This window comes from Python bivittatus, unplaced genomic scaffold (genome assembly GCF_059951505.1).
Source record: "Python bivittatus isolate LINGU-HERP-01145 unplaced genomic scaffold, Pbiv_v1 ctg000960_np1212, whole genome shotgun sequence".
NCBI classification, from domain to species: domain Eukaryota; kingdom Metazoa; phylum Chordata; class Lepidosauria; order Squamata; family Pythonidae; genus Python; species Python bivittatus.
Window position 1 is genome coordinate 7,019,375 of NW_028277124.1, and position 23,498 is coordinate 7,042,872.

A 23,498-nucleotide genomic window follows, 5' to 3' on the forward strand; every position below is an offset into this window, starting at 1 on the left:
TTACCTCGGTTTGCGAACTCTGCCTCGGGGTACAAACAGGATACGCGGCCATTTTCCCTCCCGTGACACGGTCCGCGGCCATTTTTCCGCCCCTGACACGTGGTCCGTGGCCATTTTCCGCCCCTGACACGTGGTCGTAGGGAGGGGGACTCTCCCTCCAAGCAATAACCGCCTCCCTGTCCTCCACGCCAGAACGGATTAACGGTAATTACATTGAACCTTATGGGGAAATTTCCTTCAGGTTGCGACCAATTCGGGGTGCGACCAGAGTCACGGAACGAATTAAATTCGTAACCCGAGGTTCCACTGTAACTAGGTTAACCCTGTTATGTGAGCACAATCATTGTTAAACTCTGTGGAAGTGTGCAGGCAAATACATCCTTGTGAAATTGCTGGAGAGCAGGCAACTTGTCCAGAGAAGGAGAAAAAGAGATGAGAACTGAGGATGGGAAACTGTTTTCCTTTTTAAGAAATATCAAATTGAAATATCTGTAGTGATTTTTGAAAATCTATTCAAGTTCACAGATAACAGTAATGAGAGTTTGCAACCACAGTGCTATTACTCACTAAAAATATTTCTCTTCCTCCCAGCTAACCTTCAGAAAATCGCACATTTCCTACAGCAAAATATGAGTAATACTGCAATTACAAATCTGTACCTTGTGCTAATATTATGAATACAGCAGCTATCACGCTGTGCTGTTTATCATATGCCTACTAAGCAGCAGTGCCATTTTGGAAAAACACTGCCATCACAGTGCTTCACATGGAAGGGTCCCCAGGGCAGATCCTGCTAAAGGTAGTAGAGAATATCACAAAGCAATAAAGCAAAAACTTTGCAATTGTATGCCTGTTTTGCAGTTATGTGTGATGTGTATTATGCTGACATTATTGACAGGCCCTATTTGTGTCAATCTTTTTTTAATTAAAAAGATTGTGGATTAGCACAAATAGTATTGCAATTGCAAATTGCAAGTACTATTGGCAACAGTATGGTTGCCAATGGGAATAGGTAATTTTTTATTGCTATTAGCAATGGGTAATGTTGAATAGGATATGTGATGGAATGCAATAGAGCACCAGGTTCTGAGGAAGGAGGGGGCACAGCACTGCCCAGAGCAGGAGTGTGGGAAGAGGAAGAGATTGAGGATAGCCACTCCCTATAATCTCCCAGGGTATATCCAGTAGTTAGAGTAGTACAGATTTAGTCTGGCAAGCTTCTGTCTATATGGTGTAAGCAATAAAAGAACTTAACTTGGCTGAACTGTTTCCCTATTGTTCTTGGGCTGGGCCTGCCATCAATCTTGCCAGACTAAATCTGTACTACTCTAACTAGTGGATATACCCTGGGAGATTCTAAGGCGTGGCTATCCTCAATCTCTTCCTCTTCCCATGCTCCTGCTATGGACTGTGCTGTCTCTTGTCTCGCTCCCCTTCCTGGAATGTGCCCCCTCCTTCCTGAGAACCTGGTGCTCTGTTGCATTCCATCACACCACCACCACTCCCTTTGTAGATACATTCCATCACAGGATGTTAGGGAAAAACTTGTTGCTTCCCCCTCTTAGCATCCTTATGCAAGAATGCTGGTTCCTGCTGCTACTGGTATGGGAATTCAGTATATCTTGAGCAAAAATGCAGAGGAGAAAGAGGGAGTTCCTCCTCCTTCCAGCTACACTGGTCAAAATCACTGGCTTCCTATAGCATAAAACCAGCTATCTGAAAGCAGAATCCTTCAGTGTTCACCACTGAGAAACAGTGGAATGTGGTGTAGTGGTTAAGGTGTTGGCTGCCTTGACCTCCAAACAAAACATAGATTATAAATCTAATAAATAAAAAATACGTAATAATGCTCCCCACTTCCTCTCAATACCCCTGATCAAGATTGTTGGGAACGGAGGGCATCATCCTCAGTGGTGAATGAGTGACAGAGAAAAATGGATGCACATACGTGTGTACAGTGGTCAACCTGCCAACTGATATAGCTGCAGGAGCTAAAAAAGGTTGCCCATTTTTGCTTTAGAATGCTCCTGGGATCAACCTCCTCAGCTCCTTTCCCTGGCGGGCAGCAAATAATACCAAGGAAATTGTGAATGGCTAACGATGACAGAGAAAGAAAGGGACACTCAGAACGTTGCTTGGATACTAACCATTCCTAGCACATAGCCCCTAGAATGTTATACAGCTAAAAATATGGCCAAAAACGTTCTCCATCCCTAATATAGATAATTCTGTTAATAGCTTTTAATAGCCAGAAAGGATATGGATCCAAAAGATAGGTAATGGTTTCCAAGTAACATTCTCAGATGTGTCAAACTAAAAGATATGCATGATGCCTGACCAGACGGCATCCATACTACAGCCAGTATTTAGGATACAAAAATTAAGCTCCTATTCTTTTTCCATATATTTCCAAGCCACTATGTGTGATTTGCACCTAAAAAATAACCTACCCAAATTATCTCTGTGAATAGCATAATTTTATAAGGAGCCTTAAAATCTACACACACACACACATACACACAAACACACACACACTAGACAACTGGTGACCTGTTGGGTCATCGTTTCAAAGATATTTCCTTACCAGATTCCTCAGTACCTTCTACAATGGCAGAGCTTCTAATGTACTGCCTTCATTGGAAAAGTTCTTAAAAATTCAGGGAGATATCCAGAGATTTATCTGCCTTGAAATATGAATGCCCATGTCATTCATATTGAACTGAATAGCACAGTCAAATATCAGGAGTTGACAACAGGAAACGTTTTATGACATTTTGTATTACATCATAAAATGTTTTATGATAATTTTTATGTCATAAAATGTTTTATAAAATTTGCCAAATTTCAGTTCCATGGGAGTCATGGGTCCCAGATTTTGGATACATTCTGTAAGTTAGCCCATTTGAGGTACCTTGGTTCAAAAACTGTTGGCCTATGACACACCATTTTGCCCAGTTAAAGGTTACAAACAGATGCAAGAGTTTTAGTAGTGTGTGTGTGTGTGTGTGTGTATAAATAAATAAAACTGGGATAAAATATTAAGGAGAATAACCGGAGATCTAAAATTTGTTGGCTTTGCTGCTGTTGAATGTAGCTATTTTTAAAGTTCTTTTCAATATGCAGGAAAGATTTGTTTAACATTATTTTCTAATTACTCTTTAATTAGAATTTTTTCCTACATTACACTTAAGGAAATTTTTAAAATATATTAACTATCTTTATTATTACCTAGACAATTTACCACTGGAAACACTTAGCTGATCTCAGCAGATCTTGAAAAAGCCTAAACAGAGCTGAATTTAGTTTGATGGACGCTAACTAGGAAATTCCAGTTTTAGATTTACTTTGTATTATTTTAAAACTAGAGTAAGAGGCGAATGTATTTTATATCAGAAGTTTTTCTATTCATCTTTTTTCTATTCTCACTTTTTTTTGTACTCTTTTTCTGATCTTTTCTCTTTTTCTATCCTTTTTTTTATTCTATTTTTCTATATTTTATTCTTTGTTGAAATTTAATAATGTTTTTAAAAAAAAAGGAAATTCCACAGTTGTATGCTAGACTGGGAAATTTGCAACCTAAATCAGAAGAAGACAATAGCAATAGCACTTCCCCATACAATAGCTACCAAGAAAACTAAATAGAAGAGCTCTTGGAGGTATCAGGAGATAAGCTTCACTGAAGGTGGTCTTTGCCTATCCCACCTGTATGTCTAGGGGTGGGGTGGAGGTACCCTTTTGCAAATCTATATTCATTTCCTAATGTTGTTGGTTATAATTGGCTGTTAGTATTGAGTGAATGTTTATCCTCCTCTGAAGTAGCATTATCATTATTGATTTCATTATGTCTTAAAATAATTGGCCAATCAAGCTTTCTGATCTACAATATACTGGCCCCCCCCCCCCATTGTTGTGGCATCTCTTCCATTTATTATGTTTATAGATATAGCATGGAAACAAGGTCTGTTGTAACTGCTTCAACAAAACTGAGGCCGCAAGCAGACTGCGGACTGAAAGGGCGAGGGGGAAAGGAATTGAGGATAGATGGCAGGCCCACAGAGGTCCACAGGCTCAGGTGGTTTTCAGCCATAAGTTTAGCTTAGCTCTTTCAGTAATTTGTCACGCCTTGGCTTTCCCCTGCTGCGCCAGCACGTGCCAGCTTAGTGTCAGAAAGTCTGTGCACCAGACGGCCACTCAGGCCGAACATCCTGCTGTTCAGGACCAGCACTTGCTGTGTCAGTGTGGAATAGAGATCCCTAGCAACAGCAAAGCGCCGGGCAGAATAAGCATGTTCATAATGAGATGTGAATGGCATCCGTCAGTCCCTTTAGAATAGGTTCTAGGCGTGTGCCTCTCGCCTAGGAAGTTTGGCAGACTAGTCATTAGCATCAAGTCATCAGCAGTTCAGCCTATAACAGAAAAGCATCTCTAAATATACCTAGGAATGGAATATAAATAAACAAGCAGATACGTTGTGTGAAATACCCTGTTAGTTTCTGTCACTGCACAATAATGACACCGGGATATAAAAAAAAACACACACACACCATGTTGACCTTGTTTTGTTTTGTGATGATCAGCTGACTTGGATAATAATGACCAAGAAGGAGAGTTATTTTGTCCTTTCAGAAATGGTTTACAAGTTCCTTCTGTTGTATTGTTAAACTTTAAGTGAAATGTGCTACATAAGTAACATCCTTGTAATGCCTTAAGGACAAACAAATACAGAGATAAGAGCATGGTAAAGGATTCATTCTTTGTTCCAACCCCTGTAGGAGTCTCATAAAAGTAAACAGTTTTCTCATATTTGAAAAACATATACATCATTATATTGACTGACCACTGAATTCATAAAATCCAATATAAGATAGTCTGTTCTAAATACGTACAAAATGTTACTGCTGTTCTTTTAAGTGCATGAATCACCATCAAAGAAATTAGAAGCTGCACACAAAGAGAGATTTGCTGTCTTCCCTGTGAAAAGATACCACAAGCAGGGGTCCTGTTAAGACAGCTGGAAAGTTGCTTCAGCTTGTTATGCTTGTAAGTTTTATTGGTGACTGGTTTTTGATTATGCATTTATATGGTGTGTGTTCCAGGTTGCTGAGTTTTAATTAAAAGGCAATACCATTGGTTTTAGATGCTTAAGACTAGAGTGTACACATGTTCTGTTTTTAAAATTAGTATAGCTCAAGAAATTGCCAATTCTTCTGGAAAATCTCAGGCTTTAGCATCTCTTAAGAATGTAGTCAATTGTTGTATATTCTATTTTAAATAAAGCAGTTAACATTTCTAATTCTTTCCAGTCATAATCAGTAGCTCAAATGTATGTGCATGTCTATATTGGTATTAATATATCAATGCATAGTATGTGTGCGTGTATATACTATAACATTTTTCCTCATTGTTACATGATTTTAATTTATCACTGATAAAGACCCGTTACATTTAATTTGAAAATCAGTATTTTTAACGCTATAATTTTATAATACTATAATTTGTTTAGCACTGACAATACTACATTCATATGAATAAAGTCTAAATGTTAATTATTGCAACACTTAGAATTCTGTGGCTTTGGAAATATACAATAACAACTGTGGTACAATTTTCTTTCTAAATGTTGTGTGTTAAATACAAACTTGAATAGTTGAGGCTTGGTAACAGAATGAATTTCCTTAACCTATTTCCAACAGTTATGAGGAAAGAGCATTATATCTTGATGCAATAATCCAGAATCACAAAGAACTACTGACATTTGAGGATTTTGCTGCTCAGGTCTTCTCTCCCTCTCCCAGTTATTCCCGTAGTGGATGTGGTAAGTCTCTATGTTGTATTTATTAGTACTACAGCTACCACTATTACTATTATCATTATTATTATCATCATCATCACTAAGAAGGACTAGAACAGCAGGTGTACACCTGTTTTTCACTGATAAATAGCTGCAAATTTAAGAAAAAACTCTCTGTGAATTAGCTAATGAATATCAAAAGGAATGATGACATTCATTTTAATTTGTTTTGCAACAGAGCTTTTCACTCAATTCCTTTCTTCACTATCCTGTTAACCCTCTAAATCTAGCAAGGTTAATGAACTTTCTCTCACTAATGTGTTCTGGTTCATTCAAGAGTGTAGACTTCTTGCTGAGCTGAGAATATGTTGTGCAAAAGCTATTTGTGAATCAGTGCATTCGTATAAAAAAATAGTCCCTCACAGTAGGAGCCATTGCTAGTAATGTTAAATGGGGATTATGCTAGGAGAGTGCAGGATAAATACAATGTTTTGTCAGGCAATGCCAATGCTTATATATTCAATTCATTACAACACAGTTTTTATCATAAGAAAAATTTAATTATATTAATGTGTGATTTTTAAAACATAAATGTTTTATTTTGATGGTCCATTTCATGATTTACTGCTCTCTTGCAAAAAGAATAGGAAGCAAACCAGGTGCCTTTCTTGATGTACATTCCTTTATTCCTGATAGTCAGTGTCCATTTTGTGACACTGACATTTCCTAATTATATTGCAATGCTGTGTTGCATTGTTGAGTCAATGGATTATCCCAAGCACCAGTGAATGTCTGGATGCATCTGGGGTTTTTTTCCTTATTCTAACTGATCGGCTATGGTTTTATATATGAACTAAATACAACAGAGATTAAATGTACTGAAATGAATCACTTTACAAATAAAACCAGACATGCATCACAGTTTAACATGACTGGCTGTAGTGCTCGAGCTTTGTTAAGAGATATGGGATAGATGTGCATACTGTATTGGTCGCCAATGGCAGCAGGCAGAAGGCTTTGGAGATAAGCGAGCTGGCAGAAGTATAGAGGAACTAGTGCTATTTACATAATCGCACCTCTGTTTCCTGGAGAGGCGTCAAGAGACGGGAATGGCCTCTATTGATCTTTGTTGAACTGGAATACTAAACAACACTAGGCAAGCTTATAAGTAAAGCTTTGATTAATCTTTATTAAAATGTGCAGCTGTGAATTAACTTGTATATATTATTTATATATTCCATCAAACCCAGATTATTTTTCAACTGTCTTACAAAGCAGTTTCATAATTTTATAGAACAATTTCATGATTTGAGTATTGTAAAATAAGTGAGCTGTTTATATAATAGATAATAGTGGTAGAATGATCTGAAAAGAATAAATCATTAAAAAATCTGAAAGTTAGATTTTATGAAATAGTGTACATAGATTGAGTAGAACTGAGAATCAGCCTGCATCCAGCTGAAATGTATGTACAAATCACACACATGTGGTTTGTACATGATTCCTTTTGTCCATTTTGAGATTCATGCATGTAATGAAAGAAGAGAAAACACTCCCAGAAATTTAGATGTGAAAGAGTTAATCAGTCACTCTGAATAGTGGGCAGCAAACCTCATAAAATTCAAACTCCAACCAATCAGGTTTCTTCCTCTCTCAACAAGCAGTGTTAAAAATGGTGAGGGAATGTTCAACATGCTCAACAGTAAAGCTGCAGGTACAGATGGTGTAATTGGGAAAAAATTAAAATATGGATGTGATTTACAGTTGGGCAAAAAAGTATTTAGTCAGCCACCAATTGTGCAAGTTCTCCCACTTAAAAAGATGAGAGAGGCCTGTAATTTTCATCATAGGTATACCTCAACTATGAGAGACAAAATGGGGGAAAAAATCCAGAAAATCACATTGTCTGATTTTTAAAGAATTTATTTGCAAATCATGGTGGAAAATAAGTATTTGGTCAATATCAAAAGTTCATCTCAATACTTTGTTATATATCCTTTGTTGGCAATGACAGAGGTCAAACATTTTCTGTAAGTCTTCACAAGGTTGTCACACACTGTTGCTGGTATTTTGGCCCATTCCTCCATGCAGATCTCCTCTAGAGCAGTGATGTTTTGGGGCTGTCGCTGGGCAACACGGACTTTCAACTCCCTCCAAAGGTTTTCCATGGGGTTGAGATCTGGAGACTGGCTAGGCCACTCCAGGACCTTGAAATGCTTCTTACAAAGCCACTCCTTCATTGCCCGGGTGGTGTGTTTGGGATCATTGTCATGCTGAAAGACCCAGCCACGTTTCATCTTCAATGCCCTTGCTGATGGAAGGAGGTGTTCACTCAAAATCTCACGATACATGGCCCCATTCATTCTTTCCTTTACACGGATCAGTCGTCCTGGTCCCTTTGCAGAAAAACAGCCCCAAAGCATGATGTTTCCACCCCCATGCTTCACAGTAGGTATGGTGTTCTTTGGATGCAACTCAGCATTCTCTCTCCTCCAAACACGACGAGTTGAGTTTAGACCAAAACATTCTACTTTGGTTTCATCTGACATTCTCCCAATCCTCTTCTGGATCATCCAAATGCTCTCCAGCAAACTTCAGACAGGCCCGGACATGTACTGGCTTAAGCAGGGGGACACATCTGGCACTGCAGGATTTGAGTCCCTGGCAGCATAGTGTGTTACTGATGGTAGCCTTTGTTACTTTGGTCCCAGCTCTCTGCAGGTCATTCACTAGGTCCCCCCGTGTGGTTCTGGGATTTTTGCTCACCGTTCTTGGGATCATTTTGACCCCACAGGGTGAGATCTTGCATGGAGCCCCAGATCAAGGGAGATTATCAGTGGTCTTGTATGTCTTCCATTTTCTAATTATTGCTCTCACAGTTGATTTCTTCACACCAAGCTGCTTGCCTATTGCAGATTCAGTCTTCCCAGCCTGGTGCAGGTCTACAATTTTGTTTCTGGTGTCCTTCAACAGCTCTTTGGTCTTGGCCATAATGGAGTTTGGAGTGTGACTGTTTGAGGTTGTGGACAGGTGTCTTTTATACTGATAACAAGGTCAAACAGGTGCCATTACTACAGGTAACGAGTGGAGGACAGAGGAGCCTCTTAAAGAAGTAGTTACAGGTCTGTGAGAGCCAGACATCTTGCTTGTTTGTAGGTGACCAAATACTTATTTTCCACCATGATTTGCAAATAAATTCTTTAAAAATCAGACAATGTGATTTTCTGGATTTCTTTCCCCCATTTTGTCTCTCATAGTTGAGGTATACCTATGATGAAAATTACAGGCCTCTCTCATCTTTTTCAGTGGGAGAACTTGCACAATTGGTGGCTGACTAAATACTTTTTTGCCCCACTGTATTTATGGAGTGTCCATGCTGGGCGACTGGAAGAATGCTTCTTATTCCCTTGTATAAGAAAGAATGCAAAAACTACAGAGAAATCTGTTAAATGTACCTGGGAAGTTATTTGGCAGAATTTTGGTTGAAAGAGTACAAGAACTAAAATTTGGGAAAGTCAGTGCAGTTTTATGCTGGGCAGAGGATGTCAGACCAGGTTTTTGCTCTTCAACAGGTTATTGAAAATGTATGAATGCAATAATGACATGATTTTTGAATGATTTTTTTAAAAAAGCATATAATAAAGTTGGCTGGGTTGGATTGAATTATGGAATGCTTTGCACAAATATGAAGTTGAAGGTTGGCTGCTGAACATAATAAAGAGATGTAAATGGTGGAAGTAAAGCATGAATCAAATTAAGTGGAATGCTTAGCAAATGGTTCAGCATTGAACTGGGAGGTGTGAAGTCTCCTTGTTTAATGTAATTATCAAAATATGTATGAGGAATGCTTGTTTTGATGTTAAAGGTATGTTGACTGGGGATATGAACATAGTATATTTTTGTATGCAGATGGTGCCATTTTATTGGCTGAGAACATAATGATCTGCAGTAAATATTAGTTAAGATTGTAAGATGCAATGGATAATGTGGATCTGAAAGTTAATGTTATCAAAGACCAGGGTAATTGTATTTGTCAGGGAAAAATGGAGTGAACTATTTTAACATACTAAATGGCAAGTGCTAGAGCAAATACATTCATCTGTATACAATAGTAGAATGTTTACTAAAGATGGGGAAAATAGATGGGGAAATTTAAAGATGTGCATATCTTGATAGAGAGGTAGCAGGTAGTGAATGGTTTTTTGTTTTGTTTAATGTCTTATTGGTGAAATATAACAACCAGAAGATATGATGAAGTACAGTAAAAAATATAACAGTGCTAATAAAATAAATAATAGTAATTAAATGAGTGACAGTTGAAGAAACTAAAGATATATCCATAAAGTGTTAATATAGAACTAGCTCAATCCTTTAACATATTATTCAATGTAGACATATAAACCATCTATTGCTCCATCTACAGGTAGTCCCCAATTTAAGAACGAATTCCATTCCCAAGATCTGTCCTTAAGTCGAATTTGTATGTAAGCTGGAACAGTATTATCATATAATACTGTAGAAGTAGTATTGTGCAATGAACTCAAACCACTGTGTATTTAACTCAAATCATTGTGTATTTAACTCAAATTTTACTACAACAGGCTCTGTTCTTAACTATGGGTCTTCTGTAACCCAGGCATACTCAGTTTTAATACAATATGTTATTTCAATACAGTGGCATTTATATAACAGATTCTTAATATTCTATTATTTAGGTGCCTTAGAGTAATGAATATAGATAAGAGAAAAAAAGTGGATATTCTATCAATATTAATTACAGTTTTGGATATTAATGTTACAAGTATTATGACTATTTGACTTTTTCTTCAAAATTAATGTTGAAAATGAAGTTAAAAAATTAAGGAAAAGCATACATCAAGGTGTTTATTTTATAATAAAGGTTTCTGTCTTAATCTAAATTACTTGGTATTAGTCTCCATCGTGTTGTTACTTGATGTGTGTCCGTGTGTGTTTGTGTAGGGATATAGATATATGTATCTTTATACATGTTGATAAGGAAATAATAAGTAACCAAAACAAAGTAAGTTTAGCAAATTTGAAATACTAAAAAAGTAAATTTAAAAAAGGCAAAAAAAAAGAGAATTAAAAAGAAAAAGTGGGGGAGAAGCTGCAAATCTAGAGCAACCCCAAACTATAAACCTGCACTTACAGGAGAAGTGCAACCCCATACAAATCAGAGTTCATCTCAGTCTCTGAGTCCCATTTTCTCCTTAACAACAGCACCTCCATCTTACTTGAATTTATCTGCAACTTGTTCTCCCTCGCCCAGACCATTATCAAATGTAAGCAACATTCAAGGATGCTGATTGTTTTCTTGGAATTAGATTGTAAGAAGCAATAGAGCTTCATCTTATTGGCACCTTATTTCAAAGCCTCAAATGACCTGCCCTACTGGTTTCATGTAGATATTAAAAAGCAAAGAAGATAAGACAGAACCATAGGATGCCTTGGGAGATTCCCCCAGCAGCATCTTCTGATTATATCCTGACAGGATGTCCAGAATCACTGCAAAACAATACCCCCACCCCCAAAGCCCCACCCCCACAAGACAGGCCAGGATGCTGTACTTGATGGTGCTGAAAGCTACCAAGAGAACCATGATATATGGGGTTGTAATCTCCCCATCTAGTTTTCAACATAGATCATCTATGAAAGTGGATGAAAACAGTCTCAATATCATATCTAGGCAAAACCAGTTGCAATGAAACCAGATAATCAATTTCATCCTGATTTATCTGGAATTGCATAGCCACCATTTCTCAGTCACCTTACCCAAGAATGGAAGACTAAAGCCTGGCCTATAATTACCAAAACACTTTTATGTCCAGGGAAGGAGTTTTCAATAAAGGTCACTCCCTCCTTTAAGCAAATGGGAATATATCCCTCACTCAAAGAGGGATATGCCTCCCATAATCACGGGGTTAGTCCTGATCTGGCCAATTAAATCTGCCAGGTAATTTCCCAGATATATTTAGGAAACCATCCTGATCCGTCAAATGTCTAGGTGAACTATTTTAATGAGTTCTCCACCTTCCAGTGTTTTATAGCAGAATGAGAAAGTGATCTATCCATGACAACAAAGTTACAACCAGCTCCTCAACTTTCAAGTTGTGAGTACGAGGCAATCAGAATACCAAATACAATATATGGCCTATAGCATTGCAATTGGGATAGGTTCACGGACATCAGGGTGGTCATGAAATTCTACCCCACTTCTGACTGAGTGATCTCGACATGGTCATTGAAGTCTCCAAAAATAAAAAATCTAGGGTAGTCCTTTGCAACATAACAGATCACTCTAGATAGCTTGGGAGAAGAGACTGTTCTGCAGCAGTGTAGACAATACACTAATAGCGTCCTTGCACAGTCCCAGCCCCCTGGTCCTAGCAGCTAATATTCAAAAGTGGCAGTGTTGATTGGAGTTTCTGGTCAGTGAGATGGAATAGCCACACCACTTCTCCACCCTACCCTATAGCTCTAGCCTGCTGCATCACAGAGTCATCCAGCAGGCAGAACTGGAAGAACTAACTCCCCCCTCTTCTCTCAATCAAGTCCTTGTGATACATGCAAAGTCAGCACTTACATCCAGGATTAAATTTTGTGTGGTAGATGTTATCCCAGCAAGTGACTTGGCATTATTTTTGGGTTGGAGGGCACTTTTAGCTATCACCTTGGTCAGATTGCAGTCTGGAAGGAATGGACTGCCCTCCTTTCTCTATAATAGCCAGTTTGCTGCCTCCCCACCCCCACCCTGCCACCACTAGTCACTATTACAATATTTGCTCCCAGGCCACGTCAAGGTAAAAAGGTTAACTAATATCGATTTTATTGTGTTGTCCCCCAACACTTTGCCCAGTCCTACATCTGGAATATACTGTTTTCTGTGATATTTTCCAATCTCTGAACTGAATGTAATTTCTGTGTTGCAAGCCACCCTGATAGAGATGCTCTGGGATCCTGTATCATATATAGCTAGATGAAGAGCTGTCCCCTCTTTTTCAATGCTTTATTAAGAAACAGTACTACCTAGGATGACAGAACAAGATTGCAATCTAATCTGAACAGGCTAGAAGCTGAATAAGATGTTCTTCAACAGGAAGAAATGTTGAAGGGAGGAAACATATATATCACACATACAAGATGGGAGGAAACATATTGTCACATGTACAAGATGGGGGATTCATGGCTTGGAAGCACTACATCAAATAAAGTTTTCTTGCACATTGCAGAGAGTTGGACTGGATATAGGATCCCTTATGGTCCCTTGGAACGCCACAATTCTATGGTTCTTTCTTTTTTGGAAAATATTTCTGAATTATACAATGGCTAAAGGTTGGATAGCTGAGTTTTTTGTGACTGATTAATTTTAAGCATATGTGATTGAGTATATATATATATACTTGTACATGTGACAATATGTTTCCTCCCATCTTGTATGTGTGATATATATGTTTCCTCCCTTCAACATTTCTTCCTGATATATATATATATCAGATCTTGATAATTCTTGTGTTAATTATCCATGTATCTGTTGACATAATCTTAAAAATTAATATGTTAATGCAGTGACAAACAGAATTAGGAACTGTGATCTAAGGCCAGGATAAGACAGAGAAAAATACTGGCAAAGTAGAACTGGTGATTAATTCACAACATCTAGTGCCCTTTAAAAAAATAAGCAAATAGCAAGTGGTTCAATGTTTGGGCATCTTCGTCAAGAATAGGAAATAGTATTTATAAGCAAGAATTTAATACAGTTAGGCTAATATATATCCAAGCTGTAACTAACACCTTAAGTATTGGAAATGTTAATGTTCTAGGAAAATAAATCAGTGTTTAGCTTTCAAAAATTCAGAGTTTACAAAATAGCATTGGCATTTGAATGCCAGTAGCTCAATCATCTCTACCATGAATCAGATATCAATATCTGCTGGTTTCCTTAGAGCATTAATAGAACGGGATGTATTTGATTGCTGAGAGGGCTGATGTTATCATCCTCGGACACTTGTTCAGTGTGAGCTCATTCATAAACATGCTAATGATTTGGAAAATAGGAAATAATCTTTTTTTAAAAGTACCATTAATACTATTTTGCCAGATGCAAAAGAAACACAATAGAGGCACAAATAGTAGAATTTATAACAATCAATCAGATGGTCAAATTGGTTTTCATCAAATAGGCTGCTTAGTAATACAAGATAATTGACTAATATAACCTTTTTTAAAGGAATTATACATAACATATAGAACATGCGTGTAGCGCATACTAGCTGAAGACCAGGCCTGTTAGTTACAACTGATCAGTGTTTGACCTTACAGCATATGTGAAAAATAAGTACATGTACCTTGAGAAATCCTAGATATAAACTTTAAATCAGCTTTCAGTTCTACAGTATTTTGATGGAATAAGCTTCCAAAGAAGTGGGATCATGGATCAGAGGCTCCTGGTATTAATTTAAGATGCTACATGAAGACACCTATATGCAACACTAGGGATGGGCAGTTGCCTAGCCTAGTTCCTGCCTTAAAGGTTGTATTCCAGCTCCATTGTTACCCAATTTTTATTAATGATTTGGTGCAGAGACTCATGATAAAGGAATGTCATCTGTGAAGCCTGATAAGTAAATCTTTTGTTGTGCTGTTGGTGAAACCTAGCTTCTATTATTGGACTAAGAACTTTGGGAGCCATTGCTTCCTACTGGGGAAATGAGGACTTGGTTATTAACTATCAAAATACCACCAGTAGAGTATTTGCAAAGAGACCAGGTGGACAAAATGGCAAAGGGGAAATTTTAGATCTTTATATTTTGGAGTTATTGTTCATGTCTTGGGCTCCTGGGGCCTCCAAATACACTTAGTACAGGCTATAGTGATACAGTGGCCCAAAGACCTCCCATGGCTTTTTTTCACACGAAAAAGAGGCAGTTGCAGTCAAAGTTATATGGTTCCGGTGCCTTTGCCTATAAGGATTTTGGATCACTAGAGACCTTTCAGTCTAAATTCCTAAAGTATATTTTCTAATTGCGAACTGTGTCTCAAATACGATGTTATTTGTAGAGTCAGGTATGATATTAGTTAAAAGTCAAGCTCGGATTTATTGTATCAGCTGTTGCCATAAAGTTTTGCTCAATCCTCCAAAATAGTTTTCAGTCCTCATGGGGGAAGTAATTACATTATGTTTTAAACTATTGCAGCCTTACTTCTTCTGTACTGTTGTTGATGGGATTTGATCGTGCCAAATGGTTCTTCAATCAACATATCAGGGTTATTGAATTACAAAAGCCAGGTCTCCTGCTACTTCATTCCTGTGAGAGTTAAGGATAGCTCAGTCCTGCCTTGATATCTTTATAACATCATGTTTGTAGCATCATGTCCATGGGCAAAGGAGTAATCATTTTGACACACTGTAATGTTCTGCCATCTGTGCTCTTTGAGGGTAGATTTGCTAATAACCCAAAAGATTGAAAATGCTGAGCCCAGAAAAATAGGAAGTATGGGGAATGTGATTGTGTACTTCATTAGACTTCTGGAGTCTATATATAATTACCCATATCATAAGAAATAATATAGGGCGAAGCTACCTCCTCTGGATTATTTGCTAACAGATCAGAATCCAGAGTTCTCTAGAGATGTGGTCAGGTTCTGCACAACCACAACAGCTGGAAAAGACACCTCAAAAGTAGGATAGAAATAATTGAGGTGGCTTGTATATAATTTTATTTGGCCTGGCCGATCATTTTTTTTCTGTTTTTACATTGTTGTATAATGTAATGTAATGATTGGTCTATAAATGTAACAATAAAAGTATATATATTAAATCTCTTCCCCAGATTTGGAAAGTATCCTTTATGTGAGTGGGGTAGAGAGTATGTATTTTGCTTAGTTTACATGCTTATTTTTAAGTAGATTGACAGATGTTTCAGTGTGATAGACAATTTTAAAAGAAATTAAGAACAATAGAAAAAACTTTTTTAAAAAGACATTAAAGTGTAAAATTCAACTTTTCTAGAATGCTTCAAAAGCTGAAAAGAACAAACCAATTTTAATGACCTACTTCATGCTAAACAAAATTAGGGCCAGGCTAACTTCTTCAGGAACGCAGTTCCACAATAAAAAAGTCATGCAACTCTGTCACCTCAACATTTCCAAGAAGTGGGTTGGATTTTTGACATGTGTATACTTCAAATGTGAATTTTGAAATGCAGCAGATAGAGTACTATATGAATAACATCACTGTACAGATTTAAGAATGTTGCCACAAATTTTAAAGAATTTTAAATGCTAAAGAAAACATTAACAAATCATTAAAATTATCTGAGGATTTGTAGTGAGCTGTCATCTGCATGTTTCTTGTTTTCATATAATTTAGACAACATTATGAGAAAAACTAACCTGATATCTGGTTCAGTGATGGACTCTTTGTTGTCAGTAAAATGAAGCTCAGTCCAGAAAATATAGAGGTGGTATATTCATCTGAAACTGGGTGATCCAGATAAGCTTTAGGACTGAATTTAGCCTGTTCTGAATGGGGCTGTGTCTCTTCTTGAAAAATCAGATTTGCAAGTTTAGACATGCCATTTAATCCATCTTTATCACTAAAGAACAATGTAGCATGCGCTTCTTTCATCAGTTCAGGCTAGTCTATTGGCTGACATTTTAGCTTGGTTAACATATTACAATCATTATATGGTTTGTTTTGTTTAAGATTTGCATATTCGGTGAATCCAGTCAATTGTGGTTTATTCCATAAGCCTTGGTTAGACAAACTGAGGCTTAGCAGGATGCCCTAAATCCAATCATGCTGTTCAAAGAAAATATTTTTATGATTAATTTCCCATTCTCTGATAATTTACATGTTACATTATCACTATGTGTTATAAATTAGACAGTCTTTTAAAATTTCCCAGAAATTTTATTATATAAAAATGTAATGGTTAAAATATTGAAATATAAAGAAAATAAAAGAAAGTAAATATTCAGATGTAAAGAAAGCTTTTACAAAAAGACTGCTACATTTGAATTTTAAAAAACCATTATTGACTAGCAAGTTCATGCTAAAAGTTGTTATTTATATGGCATGGGGCATGTTCAAAATTCAAGTGGTAAAGTAATACTTAATTCTGAATTAAACTTTCTGGTATAAAACTTAGTTTAAAAAGCCTTTAAAAATGGAGGGGAAGGGAAGGCATAACAAATGCAACTATCATATTTGCCAAAAATATGGACTTCTACCATGCTGTAAAGACAAAAAAATAAGGAGAGTTTCATTTATTTAATTGGGTGGCACCCATTTGTTCTGGACATTTATTTACAAGTCCACAATTGTAGAAAGAGAAACATTACACTGAGTTTTTTGGGGAGACTGAAATAAATTTGGATATATCAATATTTCTGCTCTAACTGCATGATAGTTCCAGATACAACTTTCAAAGGTTTAATAAACTATATTAAACAACTGTCCAAATAAGCAGCAACTGCGTATAACCTGAAAGTAGCAAACCATTTTTCCTACTTTACTTGATTTTAGGGGCCAACATTAATGACATACCACAAGCCATACCATACAGTAGTGGTTCCCAGCCTTTTCTGTGCCCCACACCCCTAGGAGATGTTTGATTAATGTTTGCACCCCCTATAAAAGTAATATCACGTTTGAAGATGTAGTGCTCAAGGCATACTTGGAGCTGGCTCGTGACTCATCACTAAGGGACACAAACTGCACTCTTTGTGGCACACCCTGAAATTCCATCTCGTAGGTTGGGAACCCCTGCCATACAGCAAAGGGAGAAGGTCCTGTGCCTTGTTTTCTTTCTTTCAGGGTCACCATCTCCCTTCTCAGCTGTAGACCCAACAAACAGAAGCTACGTTTCATTGGCCTTACCTGATTTCTATGTAGGTTTACTTTTTCTCTTCCACCAGGTTGTGCTAAGGCAAACAGATTCTGTTTAAAATGGTCAGAAGTCCATTTCTCTACAATAAGGAAAGAACACAGGAATCAGAAATCCTTTTAGAATAGCAATAAAATATTCAGGAGTTGGACACCAAATAAGTATCAATACAACAGCCATATTCTGAACTATCAAGGAAGACTCTCAACTTTTCTTTTTGCTTTGTCAGCGACAATAAAAAGCCATGTTCTATTTGACACTACATAGTTCAACATATGTTTAGTTATCCAAAGTACCACAAATTCCTCTGTGAGGCATTCTGGGCTTTACTGAGATCTATAATCAAGGAAAAACATCTATACATAATGGGTACAGACAACACACTGTAGAACCTCATGGATTCTTTCAGAAGAAAGGCAAAGGAAAATGAATATGAGGACATTGACATTGTCAAGTTCTGTTCTTAAATAGACAACACGTTCCCTGATCAACTTCTGATGAAGTGATTTAACCTGTCCAACCATGGGCCAGATTTTATACTGGGCTTCTCCAGGGTCTTTCTGAATCCCTGATACTGAAGGTATCCTGGGATATATATTTTCTGTCTCTATAAATATATAATTCATTTGCATTCTTTATTGTAACCTCTGGCATGTGAAATTCCCCATGTGACATACAAAAGTCCCTGCCTCCTCTTGCTAAGTCATATTTCTATCAAAAGATCCCGTTATTGGCCCCAACCGCGGGCCCCAGTGCATCCAACCCCCATTTTGCAGCCCTCAAAGAACCCCTGAAATCCTACAACAAAAGAGCTGATTCTTGGCAGCACAATTTTATTTCATTTTGGGGCTTTGAATTACTCATCCATTTTCAAGCTTTAATACCACAATTTAAAAATGGGGGGGGGGGAAAGCAGCAGAAACAGGCTGAAAAGTTTCGGTTCCACTCTGGATCTACACCCTGCATCACTATAAAAAAATTCTGTGATGCTTTGAGCCTCCCCCTCTCCCCCCACCATTAGAGGCTTGAACCCAATTTGTATTTAGTCTTCTGTCTCAGAGATGCCCTCAACAGGTCTAATAGTTATATATGATTGGGAATAAAATAGTTATGAACTGGCTCACTGATTTATTTTTACATGTGGCTTATTTTTGTCGGCTAAAATCCCACTGTACCCATATTTTAGGGAATAAAGTGTTTTATGATCTGCAAAACAGAAATAAATGTATGGCTTTGGGGAATGCTTGTTTCTTTACAATTTTTGTAACTCTAGTGTCCAAGGCATGAGAATCCTAAATCAAGTGGACTTTGTTATTCTCCTAAAAAACATTTCACCAAATCTTTGTTAATATTTTAAAGACCTAAATTGTGAGAAAAATTAAACATTTAAATAATTTTGAATATAAACCAGGTTTTGTATGTATGTATTAGCACACCTTGCAAATGCTTGTACTTTAAAAACTGGAAAGCTAAGTAATGTTTATTTATAATATCTCCTTTAGAAAGAATTTCTCAATAGTAAGCAATGAAAAGTCTTTCTGGAGCAATGGTGGATTCCCCTCACTTGGAGCTTTTCAAACCAAGGCTAGATGGTCATTTGTCTGGTGGATTTGTACATTGAGCAAGGAGTTGGTCAAGATGATCTATAAAGTCCCATCCAACCAATACACTTTCATATTTTATAATTATATATTTCATAATTACATGAGATCTGTACTTGTAAAATATTATTCATTTAGAATCAGATTACTTCTTTGTGCTGGAAAAAGACTGTTGTAGATTATCAAATTGATAGGGTATAGAAAGTTGAGGAGTTCCTTAGTGTAATATAATCTATGTTATATTATTTAGCATAGGAACATACAAATAATGTACATAGGGTATGGAAAGAAAATAGCTATTCTAATTTTTTCTGTTACACTTTTTTGTTTTCCAAATCAGTTGTGGGGTGGTGGGGGAGAATAGCATTGTGGAAGTATTACTACCTACATCTTATTCCGTAATAGTGCTAATGCTCATTAGGTTCATTTCCAATTTATGTCCTCCTCCCATTAATAACTCTTTGTAATAATGTGTGTATAAGACTGTCATCAGAGCAGCAGGTGCACTATTCCCATATTTACATGTATTTGTGTTCTTTCCCTTTAGATTAAAATATGTAATGATCTCGTTACGGTAATTGAGAAAGGTAAGAGTTTGCTCACATGGCATCATTCTCCATTTACTAACTAGATTCCTTCTGTGGCTTGCATGAAGCTGAAATAGCTCTCATTTAATTTGGGTTGGTCTCTTCCTTTTTCACTGGGTTTGCACTGAGAACAAACAGCTCTTGTTATATCCAGTTCGCTAAGGAGCACTAGGAAGAATATTATTGCTAGCTCTCTGGCCCTGCTTGTCTAAGCTTTGCTATAAAACTGTTTTCTTTCTTTCTTTCTTTCTTTCTTTCTTTCTTTCTTTCTTTCTTTCTTTCTTTCTTTCTTTCTTTCTTTCTTTCTTTCTTTCTTTCTTTCTTCTCTCGCGCCTGTTTGCTTCAGGCAGAATTTGACACCAACACCTGCCATGGTGGAAAATGTCTTTGTTGCTTTGCACTTTTGTTTGAATTGCTGCAGGGGAGCCAATGGGAGTTAAAACCATTTACTTTTTTTGTTGCCTAAGCACCATGGAATAGGATCTTGAGATGGTGCCGATAAGGAGTGGCACGTGCTGTGCTGGCCCTTTGAGTTAGCTCAGCTTAATAAGGGGCTCTTTTTCTGGGAAGGGCAGATTGCTGAGCTTGGGCCTATGAATGGAACAGCTGGGGGAAGAAAAAGGAAACAAAAGAGGGAAAACATAGGCTGCCCTGAACCTGGCAATTGGGGGTGCAGTTTTGGAGCCAGAGAGCAAGCTGGCCACACGCCAGGTGTGACCTTTGCAGTCTGCTTGGTTCTGCTTGTTTGGGCAATTTCCAGTGCAGTCCTGAAAAGGAAGAAGGAAGCTGCCGGGCAGCAGAGCATTGCTGGATGGATGCACTCCCTGGGTTGCTGGGATGCTGATTTAACTCTTGCGACACCAGCCTGCAGATAAACAGAACTGAGGAGTTTTCAAGAGCAGCTTGCCTAAATGGCCAACCCTTCAGGTTGGCCGGCGAGTCTGCATTACACTCCTGCATCCACCATCTAAAAACGGTCTTTGGCAGCAGAGTGAGATAATCACTTAGTAAACTTCTGTGATGAACTGTCCTTGAGGAAAGGAAACCATTTATGTTTCAAAGGGTAACATGTTCATTAGTTATAAATGTTTCACCAGTTTAACTTTGCTTTTCTTACTTCGATGTAATTCCATTTAAATCAAACAATTCCCTAGTATTTTCTTTGGAGACTGAGTGTGTCTTTTATTATTCAAAGATGAATCATGTTGAGAAACACCTTCCAGCCAAATACGTTTGTTTTTTTTAATGCTTTACATACTTTGGGTACAGGCAAAAATGTATCCTATCTGCCTTTTACTGTAATAGCCTCTCACTATAATGTTGAATCAATAAGCTATCTATTTTATGGGAACAATATTTGCGCTGTTCCTTTTCTATATAGTGAGATAAGAATATGAATAAGATTCCATTCGCAATTATGAGAAGAAAAATCTAAGTTGCTGAAACTTGTGCCATATGATTAAATGTACTGTATGCTTTTGAAATACTAACTGAATGTTCTTCAGATGAATGGAATGTCCCATTTGTGACCGTCCTTCCTTATTTGTTCTGCACTTCTACATCTACACTGAACTTTGTTCAAAAGGGATTTTCTGGTGGAAAAAGCCTACTTTCACCAGCAAATATATACACAGCATAAACCTCCATTCCATTTACTTTCATAGTCACTGGAATACAGATACCGTAACTGTAGAACATCTGATGAAGAAAGTAGAGTAGGTTGAAGGTGACTCCTCAAAGGAGCAGAATTAAAGACTAAACAGTCTGTTTTAATACTTCTTCACAGTCTATGTTCCTCACACATGTGTATAAAGAGCAGTAATAACAAAAGCACCTGCCTATCTACCTACCTAAAAGCCGTATCTGAAATAATTGAAATATTCAGGTTGCAATCAGGTGGTCGGAATGCCGTAAACAATGTCAAAGCTACAGTTGAGAGCCAATGTCATGTACTGGTTAAGATAATCCCACACTCAGCCTAACTAAGTGATTTGGTGAATAATTTACTCTCTGCCCAACCTACCTCATAAGATTGCTGTTATGGGCATAACATTATGGAAAATCCTCATATAAGATATCTTGAGTTTCTGGAGAAAAAGTAGAATATACATCTAAAAAAACAAACAAACAATGGCAGAAGTTGTTAGGCCAGAGTAATATTGTCACACTCCTTTGACCTAAAACTGGACACCTGCAATGTGGCCCTTCATGGTGAATAATAATAGGCTCATTCAAAAGCAACCATTACTTTCATCAAAAAATTTATATCCAACCAAGCACTATGTGTATCAAAGTATGGCTAGATGAACTTGTAGTACAGAATTCATTGGGTCTGTGACATATGGAGCTAATCTAGTGCTGGAGAACTCCAGGACTATAGTTCTTGGAGGATTTTGACATCCATGCTGAAGATGCTTTAGTAGGGTGACCCAAAATTTAATGATGTCCATGACAACCAGGAGACCATCTCAGTACATCAGCAAATGGGGCAACACAGCACCCTTGTCTTAGGTTTTGCTTTGTATGTATGCCATGAATTATGGATTATCAATAAAATACTTGTAGCTCAGGGGTGAACTGTTGAGTCCTTTTTATTATGATACCTTCGTCAAAATAAAAAAGGAACAACTAGAGAAGACACATGAAACAACAATTTCAAAGGAATAAAATTCACAGGGGAAGAAGAAAACAGCAACACACTACCATTCCTGGATATCCTCATCAGCAGAGGAAATAATGGCAAATTAGAAACTCATGTCTATTGAAAACAACCCATACTAACCAAGTGCCCCATTACCAAAGTAACAACCCAGCCTCCTGCAAGAGGAGCTGTGTAAGAACATTATTCAGATGAGCACAAACATACTACAGCAACTCACAACACCAGAAAAAGGAAACAGATCGCCTATACAACAATATAATTACCAGAAAAAAAGGTGAGAAAAAAGTGGAATATGTCTACAAAGATTAGTAAATGAATTGAATAAACATTTTTGATAAAATGGGAGCAATATTTCCATTTTAATATTTAATTAAAAGTAGCAAGCTGGGTGGAAAAATGCATGTCCAATATTCTATACTAAGGTCAAATGACACTAACTCCTGAACCTACAACAGCAGCCTTGCTGTTTATATCTCCAAATGCTTTGGTACTGCTTTTAATGAGCATTTTCCTCACAACAGTAAATACAGATACCAGTTTCTCTCTCTGGACAGGAAACTGTTGAAAATTATACCTGAAATCATTAAAAGGATGGTTTGTCCAGTTGGAATTTCATTACCAACTTTGGTATCAGTAGTAGCATGGGGAGCTCATAAAACAGAGGGCTCTTCCAATATTGCATCAATGCATTTCTCAGAGACCTCAGGCCTACTGTGATTTGATTGCAATATACTGCAGGTTTCAGGACATATTGGAATTTTCATCTGTGGTGCAAAATAGGTCCTGGAGAATCTCAGCGTCCAGATACCACTTGTTGGGGCACATTAGAGTTTAAACTAAGGAGGCTCCAATCAGTTTTGACTTAGAAACCTTTTAAAATCATAATTTAAACTTTAAACTAAAAGCAGAGGCTAAAAATATGCAGTGTATAAACAACAGAAGCTGAGG

The 23,498-nt window shown here is 37.3% G+C and overlaps 1 protein-coding gene across 6 annotated transcripts in view; it reads left to right on the top strand.

Annotated features, from left to right (window-relative positions):
• Positions 1-23,498, top strand: part of RALGAPA2 (Ral GTPase activating protein catalytic subunit alpha 2) — a 234,083-nt gene that overhangs the window by 190,500 nt on the left and 20,085 nt on the right. For all 6 annotated transcript variants that reach the window (XM_088131538.1, XM_088131540.1, XM_088131541.1 and 3 more), the window contains 2 exons: positions 5,694-5,815; positions 19,849-19,888. In XM_088131538.1, the coding sequence (XP_087987664.1) occupies positions 5,694-5,815; positions 19,849-19,853 (127 nt within the window). In that variant the 3' untranslated portion in view covers positions 19,854-19,888. The remainder of the gene's footprint in view (positions 1-5,693; positions 5,816-19,848; positions 19,889-23,498) is intronic.